At 41.0% G+C, this 26,078-nt stretch overlaps 1 protein-coding gene across 3 annotated transcripts in view; it reads left to right on the forward strand.

The window, feature by feature from the left end:
- Positions 1-26,078, forward strand: part of kremen1 (kringle containing transmembrane protein 1) — a 66,219-nt gene that overhangs the window by 31,670 nt on the left and 8,471 nt on the right. For all 3 annotated transcript variants that reach the window (XM_017452165.3, XM_017452166.3, XM_053674341.1), the window contains exons 3-7: positions 7,253-7,344; positions 19,148-19,272; positions 19,825-19,978; positions 21,550-21,659; positions 21,828-22,050. In XM_017452165.3, coding sequence (XP_017307654.1) covers positions 7,253-7,344; positions 19,148-19,272; positions 19,825-19,978; positions 21,550-21,659; positions 21,828-22,050 — 704 coding nt within the window. The remainder of the gene's footprint in view (positions 1-7,252; positions 7,345-19,147; positions 19,273-19,824; positions 19,979-21,549; positions 21,660-21,827; positions 22,051-26,078) is intronic.

The raw sequence follows: 26,078 nt of genomic DNA on the forward strand, positions 1-26,078 counted from the left end.
CTTCTCTCCTTCATCTAATTTCATCCCGTCTCTATGTTTCACGCCCTCACTCTCTTTTACTCTCCCCTCTTTCTCTCATTCTTATAGTCTCCTTCTTTCTCATTCCTTCTGTCTCTCATTCTTTTCGTTTTCCCCCCCTCTAACTCTGTAACTCATCATTTGGTTTTCCCTTTTTTTTTTGTGTCTAGTTTCTTGGCTGTATGTCTCTCTACACAGCAATCTTTCTTGATCAGTCTCTCACTCTTTTTATTTGTCTCTTCCTCATGCTCTGTTTATCCCTCCCTTTTTGTCTCTGTCCATATTTCTGTCTCTCTCTCTCTCTCTCTCTCTCTCTCTCTGAGTGCTGTAGTGTGTGTGCATGTGTGTATCCAGCAGACTGTATGATGTGTGAACAGAGAGAGGGATTGCAGAGTCCGACACTGAGATTAAGTGAAGAGAAAAACACACAAGAAAAAACAAAACCCAGAAAGACACACCGTGGTTGACTCTCCACATGCAGCCTGTACTCTGTGTGTGTGTGTGTGTGTGTGTGTGTGTGTGTGTGTTGACTCGGTGTCAAAACAAACTTTAGGAGACCTCTGGCTCCATGTGATTGCGCCAGGACAACGTGCAAAAGTGCAGCGCTCTCATTTTGTTCACTCTGGGACTCTCTCTGGAAGGTTCAGTCTTACCAAGGCCACACACACACACACACACACACACACACACACACACACACACACACACACACAGAGAGGTGATGCAGGTGATGAACAGGATACAAAGTGAGCATGTCTGTGAGAGAGTGTATATATAAAGTGCACGGAGAGGTCAAAGTGTCCGTAGAGAAATCGCTTTAACGTCACGGCAGTGCCTCTGACACTGGAGACTCCTTCCATTAAATAAACATTAAATAAACATCTTCTTTCAGAAAACTTCGCCATATCAACGATCACACACCTTTTTTTTTTTTTACACACCTTTATCTGGAGCGTCCGCCGTACGATTCCTTGTGGAAGTTGTTACTATAGAAACGCTAAGGTATTAGAATGAGTGCGTTAATGCAGTATGAACATTATTGTTATTATTATTTGTTTTGTCTCCCGGGGCGATGTTTGTCGGTAAACGAAACCTTTTAGGTGTACTCGTGTTGGACGCACGGGATTCAGAGAGGGCTTTGGTTGAAAGCACGTGGTGATGACGTCACGAAATTGGCGGTCATTTTGAAAAATTGCGAGCGCCTCCGAATGTTGCGCCGCTTGCTCGGCTTTTGCGTTCGTTCCCTGGCGTGAATCCTGGTGTGAATCCTGGCGTGAATCCTGCCGTGACTGATGACTTCGCTTTAATACCACAAATGCTTCACTGTTCAAAACCGTTTAAATGTTTGTTTGTATTTTTTTTTTTTTTTCTTTTCGAGTTTCGACGGGTTTTTGTTACGATCGAAGGTGAAGCGCTGTCACTCGTGGTTTTGAAGCACCGCGCGCTCTCGGGTCTCGCTCGGACGGTGGGAAGAACGCGGCCGATCGAGCCATTCCGCTTCGCTTATATGCAAACGTGCGAAAGCGAGCGCTGTGAGTAAAAGCGACGGGGCGAGTCCGAGTTCCGAGGAAAATCCGGTAACGAGTTACAGATCGTAAATGTAAAGCAGCGCTAAAGGTTTATTTGACACGTGGAAAGAGGAGTGTTTATCAGTCGTCCCGTTCCGAGTCTGTAGAGATTCGTGTGTCCGCCGCTCTGATAGAACCGGCTCGGCTCATCCGCTCATTAACACGAGAATTGAAGTGCAGAGGCGTCTCACACAAAATCTATCGATGAACGCGTCCCCGAACGTTATTACGCTCAGCAATTTCATTCGAAACCCTCGAATTAAACCCGCCGTGTCACGGTGTTCTAGGAAAACATCATGAATATTATTATATTTATTAGAGAAAAAAATATATTACCTCGCGCTGAGGTGGGAGTGTAAATACGAGACCGAGGAAATGTCACGGACACTAGCGTTGCGTTTCTACTTTAATAAACGGTTATTTCAGCTTGTTGTTAAAATGAGATAAGTTGATGGTTAAAATGATATTTAAAAAAAAAAAAAAAAAAAAAAAACGAGAAGCACAAAGCTTCATGCCGGAACAATCTTTTGGCGTTGTACTAGCTGTTTTATTTAAAAACTTTACGCAGGTCATTTGAACCCCAACAGAAGTAAAATGACTGTTTCGCTTTTTCCTTTTTCTTTTTTTCTCAGCGCACAACTTTACGCACAACTTTTGCTATTTCATGGGGTTTTGTTTTTCCTTCTTTCTTTATGAATCCCCCAGGTGCTGGAATTTTAAAGGTTTATCATAAACCTTTAAGAGTTGGAAAGTGGCTGTTAAATAAAAAAAAAAAAAAGCTTTTTGAACGTAGTCCAGGGCGGCTGGTTCGGATACAGCGCCGAAACACGTTAGCCAGAGATGCTAAGAAAGAAAAGAAAAGAGAGAGAGAGAAGTGCAAGATTCTTAAAGCTTGTAAACCTTCTAGTGTGGTTTATTGTTTTATTTTTAGTCCCCTCGCCGAAAAATATCGCTTGGCGGAGTTTAAACGTGCAGCTTTTGATAACGGTGAAATCAGGCACGCGGCAGTAATCAGGTTTACGATATAGAAGAGGGGGAAAAAGCCACAAATGAAGCGTTCTGATGTCAGAAAATCACGAGGTGAAAGATGATGCCACGCCCCCTGGAAAGTGTTTAAATAACGGAATAATATGCATTTTCAACACATTCATTGGCAATCGTTATGCGATTGTCGCTACAGTATGGTACCAGTATGGTTATGATTGTGAATCAGTCTCCTTCATCGTAAATATACATTTTAATACACGTGAAAAGAACGACAATATTTTCATAATCCTAACCAAATAGGTTATTTATATCGCAATAGATTCAAAATGTGTGTTTTTCTTTTTTTTTTTTTAAAAAAAAAGGGTCAAGTTGAAATATTTCAATATTTTCTAAACATAGATTTTTAAATATTTTTGCTTTTCCATAAGAGTAAGTTTTTATACACTTATATACAGCGTGTGAAGGTTTCGAGTAAAAGTTCTCAGAACAGATGCTCTTACCATTGTTGTTACCATAGCGACAGTCGTATTACATAACGATAGCAGCCACGTCGTGCGTTTTCCTTATTTTTGTTTAATGGGGGAATACAGATAGTGAAACAGAAAAAATAATAATAAACAAGGGCGGGGCAACATGGTCGACATCGTCACGAAAGCAATGTCAGGGCGCTTTTTTCCTGAGATGTTGTGATCATTTTTATCGCATTTGCACCTATTATGATTTTTCAGATATTACCCTTCATGTAGTGTGTTATATACGTAGCGGTTTGTGAATGTAAAAAGTCTGCAATGTTTAAAGCATCAAAGCGCACGAGAAACTGAGTTATCGACTCCCAAAAGAAGGAATCGATTCTGAACAGCTGAATCGACTCGTTAGTGATTCCAGTCTCACTTCCTGTACTAACCGACGTAGGTTTGTAACAACAAACCGCGCCTCCGGTCTTCATCGGCTGCTCGCTGACAGCGGTAGACCGATCACGACAGACTGGGACATCTGACCAATCGGAGCAGAGTATGCTCTCTGAAAGGAGGCGTTTAGAATGAATCATTTAGTGCGGATCACTTAACGAGTCGTTCGTGACACTGCGGAGAAAAGGTAATTCTGCTATTTAAATTATGAGCACGTTAAAGTGTTTTTGATTTTGCATGCACGTAAATCCATCGTATGAGAGCTTTAAAACAAAATTAGGCACGTTTTAAACCCATAATAGGTGCACTTTAATTAATTTATTTATCTTATAAAAACTAAATGCGCCTGAGTAGAAGCCGGTTGTTTGATGAAAAATTTTGTACTGAATCTTTCAAATTTGCTCTTTTTTTTTTTTTTTTTTTTTTTTTTTACAGTTAGATTTCTACACAATTTTCGGGTCGAAATAATTTTTTAGATAATTAAAAAAAAAAAAAATTTTTAAATAAATGTATCATTGCCACTAGTTTTTCCACACTACTGTTACACTGAGAGTTTTGTGATACATCATAGTATGTCATAGTAATGTCTTCCTGCCTTATATACAGTGATAAATATCGCGATGTGATATTTATTGTCGTATCATCCACCCCCAACCTAAAGCACATTTAAATTTGCTTACTCACTATATGAAACTGGTTATTTTTGACCGTAATTCTGACAACTCGTCCTAATTTATATGTTAATAGCATATGTTAATAGCCAACACACACACACACACACACGTTAATACTAAACACTCTGAGGAATAAATAAGATTTTAAGTCACATTAATCAACAAAAACATAAATACTAAACAAAGATCTGTTTAAAACCTGAAACTTGGACGCGTGCACAGAAAGCATCACCGATAGCCAATCAGAATCCTGTATTTTCCACGGCTGTGGTCTAAACCGAGACATTATGCGTACTCTATTTATTATGGTTTTGAAGTTTTGCCCTGAGCAAAGATGATGAACATGTTCAAACACTCTCCAAACACGAAACGTCCAAGGTTTATCCCATCCCATAATTCTGGCCAATCAGATCAGAGGACTGAACTGCACTGTTGTTTAACAAAACATGAAACAATTACAAACTGTTGACATGTTTGGAACAAGTTGATGACAGTTACATGACACTCTGTAAATGGTTTGTTGACTGTTGACGGTATCTGAATAATCGTAATTTTCTTATACACACACACGCACACACACACACACACACATATTCAAGGTATGAACACACACTGTATTTACTCTTTCCCAACCACACCAGCTCAGATCATGGTGTGATAACCTGCTGTCTGTTCCTTCGTGTGTATATCACTCAGTCGTGTCCCGGAGGCCGGCGCTCACCTTTACGCCACACCTTTACACCGTTACTCTCCATTTATATACGTTTGAAGTGGAGGGCAGATCCGTCGTCCCCTTTAACCTATCCAGCATTTTTACTGGTCTTACGGTTACACGCATGAAAGGATTCGAAACTCTTCACTTGCTTACTGCAGGCTTGAACTCATCACACACACACACACACACGCGCGCGCGCGCACTAACTGGAGGCTGAGCCTTAGTGATCAAAGCCTGTCTTGGGTCGGGGACGGAGGCTTCTGTGTTGTCGTCGGTGTGTATTGTTTTTGCCCTCAGGCCGGTGATTAGAGGGCAAGAGCAGGAAGATGATCACCATCTGACCCTCACTGTACTGATATGAAGTCATGAAAAGACCTACTGAAGTGTGTATGTGTGTGTGTGTGTGTGTGTGAGGTTGTGACGATACAGTTGCATATCATGACAAGAAAAAGCTAAAATAGTCTCGCGAATCGAAGAGGGCTTCGGCTGTCTCAGCCCGAGTCTGCGCAACATCTGCGTTAATTTTGAAAAATCGCGAGCTCCTCCGAATATCGGATTTTGCGTTCATTTCTGTTTGTAAGGATTTGAGAATTTATTTCACGTCTATGGAAGGAGTCTCCAGTGCCAGCGCTGTGTAACGCTCAGAGGTGAGGTGGACGCTTTGCGGTGTCTGTCCATTCCGTTAAATGGATCTTATTCCCTAAAAGGAGAGCAATGCAGTGATAAGATCATCAACCATGATAACTATTTAGGAAAAAGTATCGCGATACGTAAATATTACAGCACACAAACGCGGATACCATGGTGTAGTGAAAGCCGCCATGTTGGTTTGGCTGATTATCATGGTGGGAGACGATCCTGCCGTTCCTCTTCCTGTGTGTGTGTATGTGTGTGTGTGTGTGTGATGTTCCGTGAATGTTCAGCTTGCACGCCCCAGGGTCCGATGTGCTCGAACAGGTGTGCATGTGGGAATACGTCATTCAAAATAGCATGCAAAGCAGCCATTGTGCTTCACGTAGTCAAAATCGAAGTCAAATGAGACTGCGCAGGAAAAGAAAATACGGCAAAATACCCCCCAAACTTTCCTGTAGAAACACCAATTAAACAACAACGACAGCAACTCCGAAGCGAAACAGGAAATAAAAACAAAGATGAAAGGCCAGTCTGTGACCGGAGGTTCGATTTCCTCCCAGGAGGAAAAAAAAAAAGCAGCCGGTGAGGAGATAAAGAGCCGTGGCCTCTCTGAAAGCTCCTTTCTGTAGCGAGGAGAATCTGGGACGCGGGTTTTTTTGATTGGGGAAGAAAAGAGACGGAGACACCCTTCAGGATTCCCCTCACAATGGCTGAAACCAGATCGGCATCGCCTCGGGCTCGAGGATCTCCCATTGTGTGCGCTGAAAGGTGCGGAGAACTCGTAATTACGCCTTTATCCTGCGAGCGCTCGGCTCCGGTTCTCTAATGCTCCGTTTTAAACATCAGAGTTTCACTACACAGACATCGTTTTCTCAGCCCATTTACACCCTGAGAGCTTACACCTACATCGCCACGGAAACACACAACTTTAACATGATAGCAATATGATATATATCTGTCTGTCTCTCAGCCTATCTCTCTGTCTGTCTCTCAGTCTGTCTCTATGTCTCTCAGTCTGTCTGTCTATCTATCTATCTATCTATCTACCTATGTGTGTGACTATCTATCTATCTATCTATCTATCTATCTATTTATCTATCTATCCATCTATGTGACTATCTATCTGTCTATCTATCTATCTATCTATCTATCTGTCTATCCATCTATGTGACTATCTATCTATCTTTCTATTTTTCTATCTATCTATCTATCTATCTATCTATCTATCTATCTATCTATGTGTGTGACTATCTATCTATTTATCTATCTATCTATTTATCTATCTATCCATCTATGTGACTATCTATCTATCTATCTATCTATCTATCTGTCTGTCTGTCTGTCTCTCAGTCTGTCTATCTATCTATCTATTTATCTATCTATTTATCTATCTGTCTATCTATGTGACTATCTATCTATCTATCTATCTATCTATCTATCTATCTATCTATCTATCTGTCTGTCTGTCTGTCTATCTGCCTGTCTCTCAGTCTATCTATCTATCTATCTATCTATCTATCTATCTATCTATCTATCTATGTGACTATCTATCTATCTATCAATCTATGTGAGTATCTATCTATCTATCTATCTATCTATCTATCTATGCCTGCCTTTTTTTTGTCTGTCTTTTGTTTGAATGATTCGCACCAAATGAAGATGCTTTCATTTCTAAGATGAAGTTGATGATCTCTCTCTCTCTCTCTCTCTCTCTCTCTCTCTCTCTCTCTCTCTCTCTCTCTCTCTCAGGAACCCAGATGGAGATGTTCAGCCGTGGTGCTACATTGCAGACCAAGAAGACGGGACGTACTGGAAGTTCTGTGAGATTCCAAGCTGTCAGAGTGAGTGTGAGGGCAGAGGGAGGGGAAGAGTGCGCTGATGGAGTGATTATGAACAGAAAAATGCCTCTAATTGCCCCATCAATCACAAATAAGTTACGACATGTCAGCACACTGACTGATGCACTGTGCTCTCCACCCAAGGCCTGTGTGTGTGTGTGTGTGTGTGTGTGTGTGTGTGTGTGTGTGTGTGTTTTCATGTGCATGGGCGTCGCATCTACACAAAAGTATGTTCAAGCATTAGTTGGTATGTGAGTTTAAACATTTACCGATCAATCAACGAGACTGTGTTGCAGCGATGGTTGATGACTGGGTGTGTGTGTGTGTGTGTGTGTGTGTGTGTGTGTGTGTACTGTATGTGCACGTAGATAGATGGAGTTGGGACTTGTGCCTGTCAGTCTCAGTGAAGGAGGTGTGGCCTCTACTTGTCAGTTCCAGTGAAGGAGGTGTGGCCTCTCTACTTGTCAGTCTCAGTGAAGGAGGTGTGGCCTCTACTTGTCAGTTCCAGTGAAGGAGGTGTGGCCTCTCTACTTGTCAGTCTCAGTGAAGGAGGTGTGGCCTCTCCACTTGTCACTCTCAGTGAAGGAGGTGTGGCCTCTCCACTTGTCATTCTCAGTGAAGGAGGTGTGGCCTCTCTACTTGTCAGTCTCAGTGAAGGAGGTGTGGCCTCTCCACTTGTCACTCTCAGTGAAGGAGGTGTGGCCTCTCCACTTGTCATTCTCAGTGAAGGAGGTGTGGCCTCTCTACTTGTCAGTCTCAGTGAAGGAGGTGTGGCCTCTCCACTTGTCACTCTCAGTGAAGGAGGTGTGGCCTCTCCACTTGTCATTCTCAGTGAAGGAGGTGTGGCCTCTCTACTTGTCAGTCTCAGTGAAGGAGGTGTGGCCTCTCCACTTGTCACTCTCAGTGAAGGAGGTGTGGCCTCTCCACTTGTCAGTCTCAGTGAAGGAGGTGTGGCCTCTCTACTTGTCAGTCTCAGTGAAGGAGGTGTGGCCTCTCTACTTGTTGTTCCAGTGAAGGAGGTGTGGCCTCTCTACTTGTCGTTCCAGTGAAGGAGGTGTGGCCTCTCTACTTGTCAGTCTCAGTGAAGGAGGTGTGGCCTCTCTACTTGTCACTCTCAGTGAAGGAGGTGTGGCCTCTCTACTTGTCAGTCTCAGTGAAGGAGGTGTGGCCTCTCTACTTGTCACTCTCAGTGAAGGAGGTGTGGCCTCTCTACTTGTTGTTCCAGTGAAGGAGGTGTGGCCTCTCTACTTGTCGTTCCAGTGAAGGAGGTGTGGCCTCTCTACTTATTGTTCCAGTGAAGGAGGTGTGTCCTCTACGTGTCAGTCTCAGTGAAGAAGGTGTGGCCTCTCCACCTGTCAGTCTCAGTGAAGGAGGTGTGGCCTCTCTACTTGTCAGTCTCAGTAAAGGAGGTGTGGCCTCTCTACTTGTCAGTCTCAGTGAAGGAGGTGTGGCCTCTCTACTTGTCGTTCCAGTGAAGGAGGTGTGGCCTCTCTACTTGTCGTTCCAGTGAAGGAGGTGTGGCCTCTCTACTTGTCGTTCCAGTGAAGAAGGTGTGGCCTCTCCACTTGTCAGTCTCAGTGAAGAAGGTGTGGCCTCTACGTGTCAGTTCCAGTGAAGGAGGTGTGGCCTCTACGTGTCAGTTCCAGTGAAGGAGGTGTGGCCTCTCTACTTGTCAGTTCCAGTGAAGGAGGTGTGGCCTCTCTACTTGTCAGTCTCAGTGAAGGAGGTGTAGCCTCTCTACTTGTCAGTCTCAGTAAAGGAGGTGTGGCCTCTACGTGTCAGTTCCAGTGAAGGAGGTGTGGCCTCTCTACTTGTCAGTCTCAGTGAAGAAGGTGTGGCCTCTCTACTTGTCAGTCTCAGTGAAGGAGGTGTGGCCTCTCTACTTGTCAGTCTCAGTGAAGGAGGTGTAGCCTCTCTACTTGTCAGTCTCAGTGAAGGAGGTGTGGCTTCTCTACTTGTCAGTCTCAGTGAAGGAGGTGTGGCCTCTCTACTTGTCAGTCTCAGTGAAGGAGGTGTAGCCTCTCTACTTGTCAGTCTCAGTGAAGGAGGTGTGGCTTCTCTACTTGTCAGTCTCAGTGAAGGAGGTGTGGCCTCTCTACTTGTCAGTCTCAGTGAAGGAGGTGTGGCCTCTCTACTTGTCAGTTCCAGTAAAGGAGGTGTGGCCTCTCTAACTGTCAGTTCCAGTAAAGGAGAATAGACACATTGTTTGATAAACACACAGCTCTAAAGCCTTTGTAAATATTAATATTAATATTACGTTGATGCAGAAACGTTAGTAATAATGGCAGCACCTGCTCGAAGGTAAAAGCAGAATGCTATGCTGAGGACGGTGCAGTAATCTCTCTGTACAGACGCTGTAAGGCTATAAAACGCAGCTGCAGGGCTGTTTTCCTTTTTTTTCTGCACTTATTATACAGCTTTTCGTTTTTTACGAGCGCCAAGTGTGTGTGAGGTTCAATATTAATGCGACGGCTCGCTCGATGCTTCGCATCACATCATCCATTACAAAACCAAACGCGCTCCCTTTTATGATTTTACATCACGTTCCGAAAATACTTTTCACCTCAAATGACGTGGCGTGGCTCTTATTGTCCAGCTCTGTTTTCTAATATCGTTTTCACACATTTGTCTTTTTTTTTTTTTTTTTTTTTTTAAATTTCAGTGTGTCCAGCTGTCACATTGTTTGAATGAGAGGGTGTGTGGGTGTTGAGTCTGTTCCAGTCACCAGTGGCTTCACTCCAAAACACACACACGTTTTCACTATACGATATGACAGCGAACTTCAATCGTTTTATTTTTATTTAACAATTAAAAAAATAAATAAAACAATAGGTAATGAAGTTGTTACTTTGATCAGCTAATTGTTACTAATAGTAACTAATAGTGATGAAAGCCAGTGGTATGCCTATCATTTCACAAGTTATTTTTAAATCTAGAAATTGTTTCTACTGTAGTTTTTTTTTCACACTTTGACATAAAATCAATGTAAAACATCTTGAAAGTACACAAATGTATGTAATATTTCTCATGTTGAGATTATGATCAAACAAACTATCAAGGCTATTTCTCGACATTGTACTAAGCGGAATTTCTGGCCGTTATTGACATATCTTGACATATTAATAAGCTTAATAATCGTATATTTGTTTTAAACTAATATCATAATGCGGAAAATTCGATTTATTTTCTCTCCCTAAGTTTTTTTTTTCTTTTGTATTTGTCAAATTTGACCCATTTCAGTTATTCTATTACACCATCTTTATTATTATTATTATTACTATTATTATTATTATTATTATTATTATTATTTCATCACCTATTAGCAGATCTTCTCTTTAGCTCTACACCACTTTTGGAGCTCACATGAAAAAAAAAAAAAAAGGAGTGTAAAAGCAGGTGAAAGCCGGACCCGGGTATGTTTTTAGCCTCACGCTGCACATTTAGGCCGTGCATTGTCTCGCCTGCAGTCACCCGTGGTCCTATAGGCATGACTGGGTTTCGTCTGGTTCCCGTTAATATGTGTGTACGTCCCAGTTTTGACTCTGCTCTTGGGCATCGCCCGTATCAAATCCACACACTCCCTGTTTTAGACAAAGTATTATGGGATGGATCTGATATGGCTCCATACAATACAAGTGATAAAAACAGCTAATTTGTTGGACTTTTCTACCCGATGCGCGTGCAGTCCTACTTAAAGAATACAACAACACCCAAAAAAACCGAAAAGCAGTCGAGTGCCAGCGTTTGTGCATTCTGACCTGCAGCTGTTTTTGTTTCCGATAGAGGAAGAACCCACGGTTCTGCTGTAAACGTTTTTGCTCTACAGTTTGTGCGTTGTTTAATCAGCTTTGTTGTCGTTAGGTTTACGTCAGGTAACTTGGCTCAGGTGTGGCATGTGAACACATTAATTTACCACTATCACATTAACCTTTTACTCATAAATTAACCCCTTAGATACTCTTAGATTAAAAAGCACAGCTAGGTTTTGAAACTCGGAGAGTAGGTAGATGTGTAAAGAATAAAACATACGAGGTGTGCTGTGACAGGAAAATAATCAACCAGGTGTCGAAGAAGAGTTAGCAAAGTCCTGAAGTGTTTTATTCCTCTTACACCATGGCAACATTCCATCGATTACTATTTAAAAAAAAAATTATTATTCATTAAATATAGCATGTTGTATTTTTTTTTTATCCATTTCTAGTTACATTTAAGGTTGTCCATGTCCATGAAACCCACATACGTTCTCACCTACATACGTCATAGCAGCTATAAACAGTCGTTCCTTCACCTTTTTAATCAGACAAATAAATCAATAAACATTTATACTCTCCTGTGAAAAAGTTATGCAGCTCTCATCTTTATCTTTGATTGATACAAAGCGCTGACCCTGGAGACTCCGTCCATGTCACCATATCAATCACACCAATTAACCACTTTTTTTTTTTTTTTACGATCCATTTATTCACACCTTCACCATACAAATCCATTGTAAGTCGTTACTATGGAAACCATAACGTATTCGAACGAGTGCATTGATATAAACCTGCGATTTGGAGCTGCGCTACAGTCGGAGCCGCTGTTATAGAAAATGACTCAACACCTTGCACTGCGTCTTAAAGGGTACAGTGAGAAGGAGGTCGGGGTGAATCACCTTGCTAGCCTGTTCAATTATTTACACATCAATTTAAAAATGATTACTTTTCAGTTGTTTGACCTTTTTAAAAAAAAAAAAAAAAAAAAAATCAGTGTAGAATAAATCATAATCCGTAATTGAGTTATGATTATTTATGAATGATTTAAATGTTTAGAATTTTAGTCATTGCCTTTTCAATCGATGCATTGCTCCGGAATGTTTCCGATCGTTACACCCGTACTACCCAGCTAGTACGTATTACACACTTATATACACACACACTATCACTCACACACACTTTGGGGGGATTTTTGGCAGCACGCACGGGCTACGTGAGGCTTCTTCAGGTGAAACAACAGCAGCCAGACAACAGCGAGATTACCGTTTCATTCATACGCACAAACACACACACAAACACACACTCTCACCATAGAACACAAACTGACACGTACATTCTCTCTTTCAAACAAACACTGACTCTCTCGTTCTCTCAAGTACACACACGTCCACACGGAAAAACACACACTTTCATTCTCAAAAAACACACACGTTCTCTCTCTCTCTGTCTCTCTTTCTCTCTCTCACACACACACCCTCTCTCTCTTCCTCATTATATTCAGTGAGAGGTATTTGGGCAGGCAACCACAGGAGGCAGCCACACTCATTGTGTTGTAATGTAATGCCTCAGAGGGTAAACAGAGGGAGTACGCTGATGTTAAAGACACACATGTGAATGTCGGGTTGAATTAACGTTCTTTTACGCAGCACATACTTTCATTAACACGGCATGAGAAAATCAGAAAAATTTGGGAATGTCATTCTAAGGTGAACATGCACCAGCATTCACCACAAAACACCAACACTCACCATCAAACACCATCATTCACCATCAAACACCAACATCCACCTTCAAACACCAACGTTCACCATCAAACACCATCATTCACCACAAAACACCAACACTCTCCATCAAACACCAACATTCACCATCAAACACCAACGTTCACCATCAAACACCATCATTCACCACAAAACACCAACACTCTCCATCAAACTCCAACACTCACCATCAAACACCAACATTCACCATCAAACTCCATCATTCAAAATCAAACTCCAGCATTCACCATCAAACACTGACATTCTCCATCAAACACCAACATTCACCATCAAACACCTACATTCACCATCAAACTCCATCATTCACCATCAAACTCCATCATTCAAAATCAAACTCCATCATTCACCATCAAACACTGACATTCTCCATCAAACACTGACATTCACCATCAAACACCGACATTCACCATCAAACATCAACATTCACCATCAAACTCCATCATTCACCATCAAACTCCATCACTCACCATCAAACTCCATCATTCACCATCAAACTCCATCATTCACCATCAAACTCCATCATTCACCATCAAACACCGACATTTACCATCAAACACCAACATTCACCATCAAACATCAACATTCACCACAAAACACCAACACTCACCATCAAACTCCAACACTCACCATCAAACACCAACATTCACCATCAAACATCAACATTCACCACAAAACACCAACACTCACCATCAAACTCCAACACTCACCATCAAACACCAACATTCACCATCAAACACCAACATTCACCATCAAACTCCATCATTCACCATCAAACACCAACACTCACCATTAAACACCAACTTTCACCATCAAACTCCATCATTCACCACAAAACACCAACACTCACCATCAAACACCAACATTCACCATCAAACACCAACACTCACCATTAAACACCAACTTTCACCATCAAACTCCATCATTCACCACAAAACACCAACACTCACCATCAAACACCAACATTCACCACAAAACACCAACACTCACCATCAAACTCCAACACTCACCATCAAACACCAACATTCACCATCAACTACCAACACTCACCATCAAACACCAACACTCACCATCAACTACCAACACTCACCATCAACTACCAACACTCACCATCAAACACCAACATTCACCATCAACTACCAACACTCACCATCAAACACCAACACTCACCATCAACTACCAACACTCACCATCAACTACCAACACTCTCCATCAAACACCAACGTTCACCATCAAACACCAACATTCACCACAAAACATCGACACTCACCATCAAACTCCAACGCTCACCATCAAACACCAACACTCTCCATCAAACACCAACATTCACCATCAAACACCATCATTCACCACAAAACACCAACACTCTCCATCAAACTCCAACACTCACCATCAAACTCCAACATTCACCATCAAACACCAACATTCACCACAAAACTCCAACACTCACCATCAAACACCAACACTCACCATCAAACACCAACATTCACCACAAAACACCAACATTCACCATCAAACACCAACACTCACCATCAAACACCAACACTCACCATCAAACATCAACATTCACCACAAAACACCAACATTCACCATCAAACACCAACATTCACCATCAAACACCAACACTCACCATCAAACACCAACACTCACCATCAAACACCAACACTCACCATCAAACTCCATCATTCACCATCAAACACCAACATTCACCACAAAACACCAACATTCACCACAAAACACCAACACTCACCATCAAACACCAACACTCACCATCAAACACCAACATTCACCACAAAACACCAACATTCACCACAAAACACCAACACTCACCATCAAACACCAACATTCACCATCAAACACCAACACTCACCATCAAACACCAACACTCACCATCAAACATCAACATTCACCACAAAACACCAACATTCACCATCAAACACCAACATTCACCACAAAACACCAACATTCACCATCAAACACCAACACTCACCATCAAACACCAACATTCACCATTAAACACCAACACTCACCATCAAACACCAACATTCACCACAAAACACCATCATTCACCATCACACACCAACACTCACCATCAAACACCAACATTCACCAGCAAACTCCATCAAGCCCCAACATTCACCACACCAACACAACACAGTCATTAACACAAAATCACAGCAACATTTATTCACCATCAAGCCCCAGCGTTCATGAAGCACTGAATGATTTTATTCATTTAAAAATCAGACATTCCTTTACGTCAGCGTGTAGCTTAGAATTAGAACGAACTGATTAATGATGTATCCCTCACAGCAGCTCAGAGGTTAAACATCTGTGCTAGTGTCCACAAGGTTATGAGTTCAAATCCCAGCAGTGTCACAGGTTCACTGATTTCCTCTCACTGATTGACCCTCGACTCGTCAGCTTTGTGCTCAGAAAGGATTTTCGCTGCCTCACTGCTGTATATCGCTTGACCTTCACAAATGTTCGCGAACTACTACAGTTTAAAGCTTGTTAAGTTTCCGCCCACTACCTAGCCTAAAAAAATGACCGTTCCCCTGCAAAAATAAGCGGCGAGGAGAGGATCCGGTGTGGATTCCGGTGTGTAAATGTATGTACTTGTGTTAAGAAAATCCCGTTTTATTGTTCGATCTGGAGCAGCGGTCGTGTTCCTCTCATGCGACGCTCTTTTCACGTTCTTCATCCTCTCCTCAGAGGACAGCCGTAACTCATAATCCTCTCCTCCGCAAAGCCGAATCCTTCTCTCTTTCCTCCCCTCTGTCGTTCTGTCGTTCCGAGTCCGAGCGCCGAACGCCCTTCTAATTATTCCGTTCGGGTTTCGCATACCTCCTCAGCCTTTAATTAAGGAGTCGTGTTGCTCCCCGAGGTGAAGCCATTCATCTCTGCAAACTCAATCATGTCGCGACACAGCCTCAGTCACTCACACGGCACATGCTTGCGGCTTTCCCCCAGCCAGAACACACACACGCATACACGCACACACACTCACACTCACATGCACGTGAACACCCGGTGGAAGTTTAGGATCAGATGTGTTCAGTAAGAAAATCTGTGACATTTTTCCTCTCAGAACTCGGTGTTCGCCGATACAAGATTTATTTCAACATCCTTTTAATTCACAAAACATCTCTCTCTGGTTCACATTTCAGTGTCATATCCGTTATAAATCGTAAACGGCTTAACCCCTAGCACTGAAATAAAACAAATATGGATCCGGTCAGAAACGGTCCACTAGAACCCAGAGTCCTCAGTCTGAGCTCTTCTGGACAGAATTACAGCCGATTCATATTTTCGTGGTGTTTTATATTGCGGTAAATCCTTCTCAGAAAGAACTAATTAATGTCTCTGTGAAGCGCCGCCAGCTGTCGTAACTTTAAAAAAGCGAAACACATGTAAACTGGTGCTGGTTAAAGCGTGCACGGGGAAAAGCGCCCTTAACTAAAAGAACAACAAAATGGATTTAATGAAAGGCGACGTACTTTCTGAAATCGGTTCATTACAGAGAAGAGCGATGGAGGAAGGAGAGAAACTCGAAGGATGGAGCGAGCGATCGAGCGAGGGATAAATGGGGGATTATTGACATGACTGAGGGAGAGGTTGAATGAGAGAGAAAGCGAGGTTTAGTGCAAAAGTGAATAATGGGCCGAAGAAGTGAGTGAGGAAGTGACGAAGTGTGCGGAAACGAATGAAGAAAGTGAATGTAGGAGCAAGGGAATGAGATAGATAGAGAATGTGTGTGTGTGTGTGTGTGTGAATGGATTAGTGATTTGGTTAGTCAGAGAGTAAGCTGGTGAGTGAGTGAATCATTGGTGAGTGCATGAATCAGAGAGTTAGTGAGCGAGTGAAGGAATCGGTGAGTCAAGCCGTGATTGAATCAGTGAGTCAGTGAGTGAGTGAAATAATCAATGAGTCAGTAAGTGATTGTGCGAATCAGTGAGTCAGTATGTGACTGAAGGAATTGGCGAATCTGGCAGTGAGTGAATCGGTGAGTCAGTAAGTGCGTGAAATAATCAGTGAGTCAGTAAGTGAGTGAAGGAATTGGTGAATCTGGCAGTGAGTGAATCAGTGAGTCAGTGAGTGAGTGAAATAATCAGTGAGTCAGTAAGTGAGTGTGTGAATCAGTGAGTCAGTAAGTGAGTGAAGGAATTGGTGAATCTGGCAGTGAGTGAATCAGTGAGTCAGTGAGTGGGTGAAATAATCAGTGATTCAGTAAGGGAGTGAAGGAATTGGTGAATCCAGCATTCAGTGAGTCAGTGAAATAATCGGTGAGTGAAAGAATCAGTGAGTCAAGCAGTGAGTGTATCAGTGAGTGAGTGAAATAATCAGTGAGTCAGTCAATGAGGGAAGGAATTGGTGAGCCAAGCAGTGAGTGAATCAGTGAGTCAGTCAGTGAGTGAGTCAATCATTGAGTAAGTTGGTGAGTGAGTGAATCAGTGAGTCTGGCAGTGAGTGAGTTGGTCAGTGGGTTATTGAATTATTAAGTCAGTGAGTCAGTGAGTAATTCAGTGAATGAGTAATTGATTTAGTCAGTGAGTGACTGAATAACTGTGTGTGATCTCACTGTGATAATATTATGTACAAATCATTTTAATTGTTTTGGCAGAACATTGTGGTCTGAACACTGCTTTTCTTTCTATTTTTGTGGGAAACACACACACACACACACACACAAAGAAACTTGTATAATTAAACAAGAACGACACACACTCGCTTTTTTATCACAAAATATTTTCCTTTTTTTAATACCTTTCTCTATTTGTGTGTGTGTGTGTGTGTGTGTGTGTGTGTGTGTGTGTGTGTGTGTATGTTTTGTGCCCTGAGCTGGTGGGTGGGGTATAGTGTGAATTTGTTTTAGAAACAAGAAACACCCAGACTCCTACACAAACAGACACACACACACACACACACACACACACACACACACACACACCCTTCCTCTAGTAGACGTTCTGTCTGTAATTAGGTTATGTTGTTAGTGCGCGTGGTGTTGGTGAAGACAGACACGCTACTCTGTTTTTGCCAAGCGGCTCACCGAGGGCGCCAACGTTTGATGTTGTTATTTGTGATTATATTCTCTCTCTCTCTCTCTCTCTCTCTCTCTCTCTCTCTCTCTCTCTCTCTCTCTCTCTCACACACACACTCACACACACACACACACACACACGCTTTATGAGACGCGGCAGAGCATAACTGAGTTACTTTGTGGACCAGCTGCTTTAGTAACCGCAGTTTCTGCATCCGTCGAAGGTCCCTGTCTGGTCTTATGAATGGGAAATATTTTAAAGTCCCAGTTATTTTCATTTTATGCCATTAAACACAGTCTATAAATACAAACATTATATAATACATTAATACATTAAACACAGTCTATATAAATACAAACATATAATACATTAATACATTAAACACAGTCTATATAAATACGGACATTATATAATACATTAATATATTAAACACAGTCTATATAAATACAAACATTATATAATACATTAATACTTTAAACACAGTCTATATAAATACAAACATTATATAATACATTAATACATTAAACACAGTCTATATAAATACAAACATTATATAATACATTAATACATTAAACACAGTCTATATAAATACAAACATTATATAATACATTAATACATTAAACACAGTCTATATAAATACAAACATTATATAATACATTAATATATTAAACACAGTCTATATAAATATGGACATTATATAATACATTAATACATTAAACACAGTCTATATAAATACAAACATTATATAATACATTAATACATTAAACACAGTCTATATAAATACAAACATTATATAATACATTAATATATTAAACACAGTCTATATAAATATGGACATTATATAATACATTAATACATTAAACACAGTCTATAAATACAAACATTATATAATACATTAATACATTAAACACAGTCTATAAATACAAACATTATATAATACATTAATACATTAAACACAGTCTATAAATACAAACATTATATAATACATTAATACATTAAACACAGTCTATATAAATATGGACATTATATAATACATTAATACATTAAACACAGTCTATATAAATATGTCTCTGTCTCTCTCTCACTCTCTCTCTCTCTTTCCTCCTCTCTCTCTCTGTCTCTGTCTCTCTCTCACTCTCTCTCTCTCTTTCCTCCTCTCTCTCTCTGTCTCTGTCTCTCTCTCACTCTCTCTCTCTCTTTCCGCCTCTCTCTCTCTGTCTCGCTCTCTCAGTGCCTGGGATTCTCGGATGTTTTAAGGATAACGGTGATCCTCCTCCTCTCTCTAAGAGCTACCAGACGTCTCAGAAGCTCACCGTGCAGAGCTGCATCAGCCTGTGCCGCAACCAGAGATACAAGGTGAGCAATGCATCATGGGAAACCTGACCATTCCTGGGTCCAGGCCGGACAGGATCAAATGAATGCAGTTTACTTGATGAAGACACTACAACCCTGTTTACACCCGGTCTTTTGATGCAGTTCAAGTATCGTGTAACTTATAACGTACGTGTAACTCGGGCTGTGTCACACCACCCTGTCGCCGATTATTTTCTTATAACAACATAACACGTAGAGTTTTAGTGCGGTTTGGGGTTTCATTTAAACATGAGGGAAGCTAAAGTGGACTTGTTAAGAGAGTCCACTCTTAAGAGTGACCACTTTCTGCACAAATCACTGTACGCTTTTAGCCAATCAGAACTCAGCGTCCTGGATTCATATCACCGCAGAATAATGGTTTTATTTAGAAATGATCACTGATGATGTTATAACAGATGGAATAAACACAGATCTCGGTAAAGCACTCAGATTATTATTTTTTTTTAGGAAGTCTCTCCAGTAGCTGAGTAACACAAAGACATTATTATATTTGCCGCTCAAAGTGTGATGTCATCGTCCCCGTGTTTTTCCCAGCTTGCCGGAATGGAGGCGGGGTACGCTTGTTTCTGCGGCAACGAGCTTGACTACCATCTCCATGGCAACGCCCCCAGTTTGGAGTGTAGTCACGGGTGCTTCGGGGACCAGCAGCAGCCGTGCGGAGGAGACGGACACGTCATCGTCTTCGACAGTGAGTTTAGCCAGTCGGGTCGCGTCGGGTCTGGCCTGGATCACAATTACGCAGATGCAAATCGGAACGTTTTCTTAAAAATGACTACAAGTAACTGCACTCAGTCGACGTTAAACAGGATCGGAGGAGTAAAACGGGATAAAAACATTAATGCTGGAAAATACCTGCAACATTTTAAGTCCAAATTATAAAAAAAATTCCTTCTTTTTAAAAAAAAAAACAACAAAAAAAAAAACAACCAAATACAGCAGTTTAAGTGTGACAGTCTTATTAAGTGGGACGTCTCATTTGCACAACTTAATGTTTCTAAAAGTCTCCCAGGTTTTCCTACTCGATTAGACCTTTTTATGTAGAGGGTTTAGCGACATGCTGCGTCTGTCACCGTCAGCCATGTTGGATTGGGAGGAGCAACACTTACTGGCTTAATAATCGTCAGGATAATGGTGTGTGTCTCATTGGAGAGGTTTGGAGTTGATTTGAATATCATTTGTTTCTTTAAACGAGCGGTCTGTGAAGGTGAACACCGTACGTGAAAGGGTTAAGGAAATTAAAGGCGGTTAGCATCTTTTGCCTAAGAACTGAGAACGAGGAACAATCCAGGAAGCTGCCGGTTAAGTGTAACGAGCCGGTTTGCATATTCGTTTCACAGCGTTCGGATTTCAGTCCGGTTAACCGGAGTCTACCGGATTGGACTACGGGTGTGGTTCAGATCTAACCAATGTAGATACAGGACACACAAAATGATGCGCTGTAAAGGCCGCAAGCCAGGCTGTTTGTCGTAGGCAAATTTACTTCAAAAAATTTTAAGCAAATGCCAAAGAATTTCAGCTCTAGGGCAATTCAAATGTGCCCGTGGGTACAAAAGTGATGATCATTCAGAATGAGATTTCTGGAAACGTGATGATACAGCATGGAAAATCTGCCGTATTGAAATGAACCGATAACTAATAACTAATTACGTGCTACGATCAAATTAGCTAGCGACAGACGTCACGTGTCATGTAAAGGAGGTGCTGACAGAAGCAAATGCGGGTATGGCAGTTTAATGAGACAACAACAAGTCCAAAGGATAAAGCAGAAGACAATAATCATTAACAGGAAGAGGTCAGGCGATCAGGCAAACAGCATAAAGAGGGCAGCGCAAAGAGACGGAGTTGTAAACGTAAGTCAAAATACCAGAATTAACAGACACGATAAGGCTTGATAACGACGGCGACAAGGCAACTGAGCGTATACTTCACAAAGAGTGAATGCATGGGAAGTCCTTTTAACCTGTGGTTGTGATTGTGCTGTGAATCGGGTGCAGGAGTGCGTGATTAGAATGAAAGCGAGTGTTCTGGGGGTTGCGGTCCATGGCGGCCATGTTTGTAGGCCACTGTGGCGAACGGAAAATGTAGCCAGTGGTTCACTGTGCTATGACATCATGAGGGAAAAGCTACTGCTGTGTAGTTGTCTGTAAAACCAGATTTCATGAGCATCAAGGAGAAAATTAGAGAATGGAACGTGTAATATCGAAGTTCTCCAGTAGTTTGAGTTTGGCGTGTAAATGGATTGTGCCTTTGTGTTTTTAGCCAAAGTGGGAGCATGTGGTGGAAACTACACGGCTGAATCAGCTGTAATCTACTCGCCGGACTTTCCAGATAAATACGCACCCGGCCGTGTCTGCTACTGGACCATCCAGGTAAAAAAAAAACAAAATAAAACTGTTGAGGTTTTTTCAAGAACATTCTATTAAAGGATATGGTGATTTTTAACATGAACTTAAAAATATAAGAAATGTTTACTTGGAGTTCTCTTTTACCGTATTTTTTTTTCAAATCGCTGTCCTCTCAATTCTCTGCTTTTCCAGGTCCCGGGTGCGTCGGTCATCCTGTTTAACTTCACTTTCTTCAACATCATGGACCAGGCGGATATGGTCGAGCTGCTGGAGGGTTACACCAGTCAGGTGGTGGCGAGGTTCGATGGGCGTAACCCACCGCGGGAAATCGTTAACATCAGCGCAGACTTTGTTATCCTGTATTTCTACTCAGACAGGACGAACGAGGCCCAGGGGTTCTCCATGATCTATCAAGGTACAGATCACACTATTATGTTGAAAAGCTATGTTCCATCCTGTCTTTGTTATTGCTGGAAATGTTCAGCTTTTATAACACGGTACACGGTATAACATTTTCTTTTTAATTATAAGCAGGTATAATTGTAATGAAACATTGTCTTTATTGTTTAACCTTTTGATCTTTTGCTCAAATAAATTCACAAAAACTTGTTTTTGGCGCACACAGAGAGGTAGCCGTATGGAAAAGTACCTCATGTCCACGGTTAAATATGGAGGAGGATCTTTGATGTTTTTGGGACTGTTTTCCTGCTGAGGACCTGGACATTTTGTTAGGATACATGGCATCATGGACTCTATCAAATATCAACAGATATTAAATGAAAACCTGACCGCCTCTGACAGAAAGATTCAAATGGGCCGTGGTCGGATCTTCCAGCAGGACGATGATCCAAAACATCATCACAAAAACGGTTTACTGACCACAAAATCAAGGTCCTGCCATGACCATCCCAGTCCCCTGACCCGAACCCCATAGAACACCTGTGGGGTGAACTGAAGAGGAGAGTGAAGGACATGTGAAGGATCTGGAGAGGTTCTGTATGGAGGAACGCTCTCAGATCCCTCGCCATGTATTCTCCAACCTCATCAGGCGTCATAGGAGAAGACTCGGAGCTGTTATCTTGGCAAAGCGATCGTAGCACAAAGTATTGACTAAAAGGGTGCCAATAATTGTTACACACCTATATTTAAGAAATATTTTTTATTTTGGATAAACCCGTGTTATCGTTGCAATTGTATGATATCCATGACGGCAGAGTATTTTTGGTGAATTTTTTGAACAAAAGATCAAAAGTTTAAACAATAAAGACAATTCTTTCACAGCCTTCTTTGCTCATATTTACCGAGGGTGCCGAGGGAATGCCGTACCTCAAGTTCTGAACAAATATGGAAGAAATAGCATTCTGTGTTGTTCAGTGAATGGAATGGATTAAGTATGAATGGATAGATGGATGGATTCATGCATGAGTCAATGGATGCAGATGTTGATTTACGGACATAATTTACGTTTGCATGTCGGAATACAAACTGTGAATGTGATTGAACACAACGGGAATTGCAGTACTTTATATTGTTGTGTAACTCCAGCTCCTGAAGGGAAGGATAGATGGATGGAAGGATGGATGGAAGGATGGATGGATGGATGGATGGATGGACAGATGGATGGGCAGATGCCTACAGTATGTGGTTGGATAGATAAAGTAATGGAGGCAGAAGCCGATAGTGTACGATGCTCTGTGAGGAGCCGTATTTGCGTGAGTAGATTCAGTTTGGTGTTTTCTCTCTCCATTTCACATTTGCATAAAAACAAACAGCTGCTGATGCTTCACATGAGGAATTTACCTGCGGACGGACAGACGGAGGGAAGAGAAAGGGAGAGATACCACAAATACTCAGTCAGTGCACCTCATGAGCTTGCGGCGAAAGTGTTCGTCAGTTTCCGAGATGATAAAAATAACCCCCCCCACCCCGTAAAAAACCATCCTGAGAGAACTGGGGCAAACATAACAGGACAAAAAGTTCCTCCATCAACTGGAGTTTTTTTTTCTTGTTGTTGTTTTGAACCTGGAGTCCTGGGTATTAAATATTTTATTGGCACCGTGGGCCATTTCAGGAACTCCCTCCATTTCAGATATTGGACGAGTAGCGTTTTATCAATATTTAATCTGGCTTTGTTGAGGTTTATCGGGCTTCTGCATCTGAACCACAACGACCTTAATAAATGGATCACTCTCGGTATAGCTCGAACAACCGTGCCGTGATTGCTTTCTTCGACTTCGAATAATGAGTTTGAAAAGTTTGTAATGAGTTCAGAGCAATCAAAATATATTTTTTTTAAAAATGACTATTTTTTTACTACCGATTAAAGTATTGGCACCTGTGGCTTTGTTTGGGTCGCTCACTGCCGTTACCGCAGGCCGACAAGCTCACTATCGTCCCACAATGCAAAGCAAAGTTGTTGTTGTTGTTGTTGTTGATATTTTATACTGTTGCTGGCTATACAGTTCTATCAGTGTTGCTATGGTAACATCGTGATAGCATTATAATAGCAAATAATAGTAAATAAGAAAGAACGAATGGATTCCTCCCAGCCAATCAGATGCGAGTATTTACCATTGGGGGGGCTGGAATAAATCTGTATATTAAGCATTTTTGCTTTAAAGCTCTCTCACCTGTCCAAGTTGATCAAATTTAACATTTTGATATTATCATTTTTTTGTGTTAGATTTTAGTTGTTAAGAAGTTATTGTTGTGCCATTTTAGCACTTTTGATTATTTTATTTTTTTTAAAAGGTCTTTTGGATATACTGTAATTAAATCAAGGCACTACAGAGATTATATTGCACTGTATATCTGATCTTCAAAAGTATTCTTAATGAAAATATAATAACTAAAAGAATTGACTACCGATCTATGAGAGTTACTTCCAGTATTTTTAAAAGTACTGTGTGTTCAACGAAAAAACTCGCGATTATTATTTCGATGAACGTAACCACATTTCAGAATTGTTGAATTATTCCCTTTGAAATCTTTTGTGTATTTAGACTCACTTTCTCGAGCACACTCGGTTTATTAGTGTTGGTGGTAAAAACGAAGCCGGTACGTTGTGCCGCTGCCGGTCGACGCCAAACCAAACAGCCACGGTGCAATATTTCTGTTTTCTTATGATTTATTTGCCGGGCTGATGGAGGGGAAGGAACGAAAGAAGGAAACATGAAATAGTGGGAAACGTTCAGCCCGAATGAAAAGGTCAGAGAAATAAATTGGTTCTTTGCCGAGTCCACAAACCCACAGTGCTTTTTCATTTCGCCTCGGGCGGAGCTCCGTTTAAATACACCATATAGTCGAGCGCATATTCAAATTGTGCACGTGTGTGTGGGTGTGCTGGACAAACTGGAAGGATGGAGGGGATTTGAAATGAGGATAGTAATAATAATAATAGTAATGGTAATAATTTAAAAATTGATGATGAAGAAGAAGAATGTCATGCAATTGCTTCCCCTTCTTGCTGGATATTGAAAGAACCGAACAGGGGTGAAGAGTGTGTTGAAATCCCAGCACAGCTGTGTAAATGAGATAAGTGTAAAATGTGCTGTAGGTCATAAGATTCGAAATGGGTTCTTATTCACATTCGCATTCCTTTCTTTCTTTCTTTCTTTCTTTCTTTCTTTCTTTCTTTCTTTCTTTCTATCTGTCTATCTGTCTGTCTATCTATCTATATCTATCTATCTGTCTGTCTGTCTATCTATCTATAGCTATCTATCTGTCTGCCTGTCTATCTATATCTATATCTATCTATCTGTCTGTCTATCTATCTATGTCTATCTATCTGTCTGTCTGTCTATCTATCTATATCTATCTATCTGTCTGTCTGTCTATCTATCTATATCTATCTATCTGTCTGTCTGTCTATCTATCTATATCTATCTATCTGTCTGTCTGTCTATCTATCTATATCTATCTATCTGTCTGTCTGTCTATCTATCTATATCTATCTATCTATCTGTCTGTCTATCTATATCTATATCTATCTATCTGTCTGTCTGTCTATCTATCTATATCTATCTATCTATCTGTCTGTCTATCTATCTATATCTATCTATCTGTCTGCCTGTCTATCTATATCTATATCTATCTATCTGTCTGTCTATCTATCTATATCTATCTATCTGTCTGTCTGTCTATCTATCTATATCTATCTATCTGTCTGTCTATCTATCTATATCTATCTATCTGTCTGTCTGTCTATCTATCTATATCTATATCTATCTATCTGTCTGTCTATCTATCTATATCTATCTATCTGTCTGTCTGTCTATCTATCTATATCTATCTATCTGTCTGTCTGTCTATCTATCTATATCTATCTATCTGTCTGTCTATCTATCTATATCTATCTATCTGTCTGTCTGTCTATCTATCTATATCTATCTATCTGTCTGTCTGTCTATCTATCTATATCTATCTATCTATCTGTCTGTCTAT

The sequence above is a fragment of the Ictalurus punctatus genome, chromosome 22, assembly GCF_001660625.3.
Source record: "Ictalurus punctatus breed USDA103 chromosome 22, Coco_2.0, whole genome shotgun sequence".
Classification (NCBI taxonomy): Eukaryota; Metazoa; Chordata; class Actinopteri; order Siluriformes; family Ictaluridae; genus Ictalurus; species Ictalurus punctatus.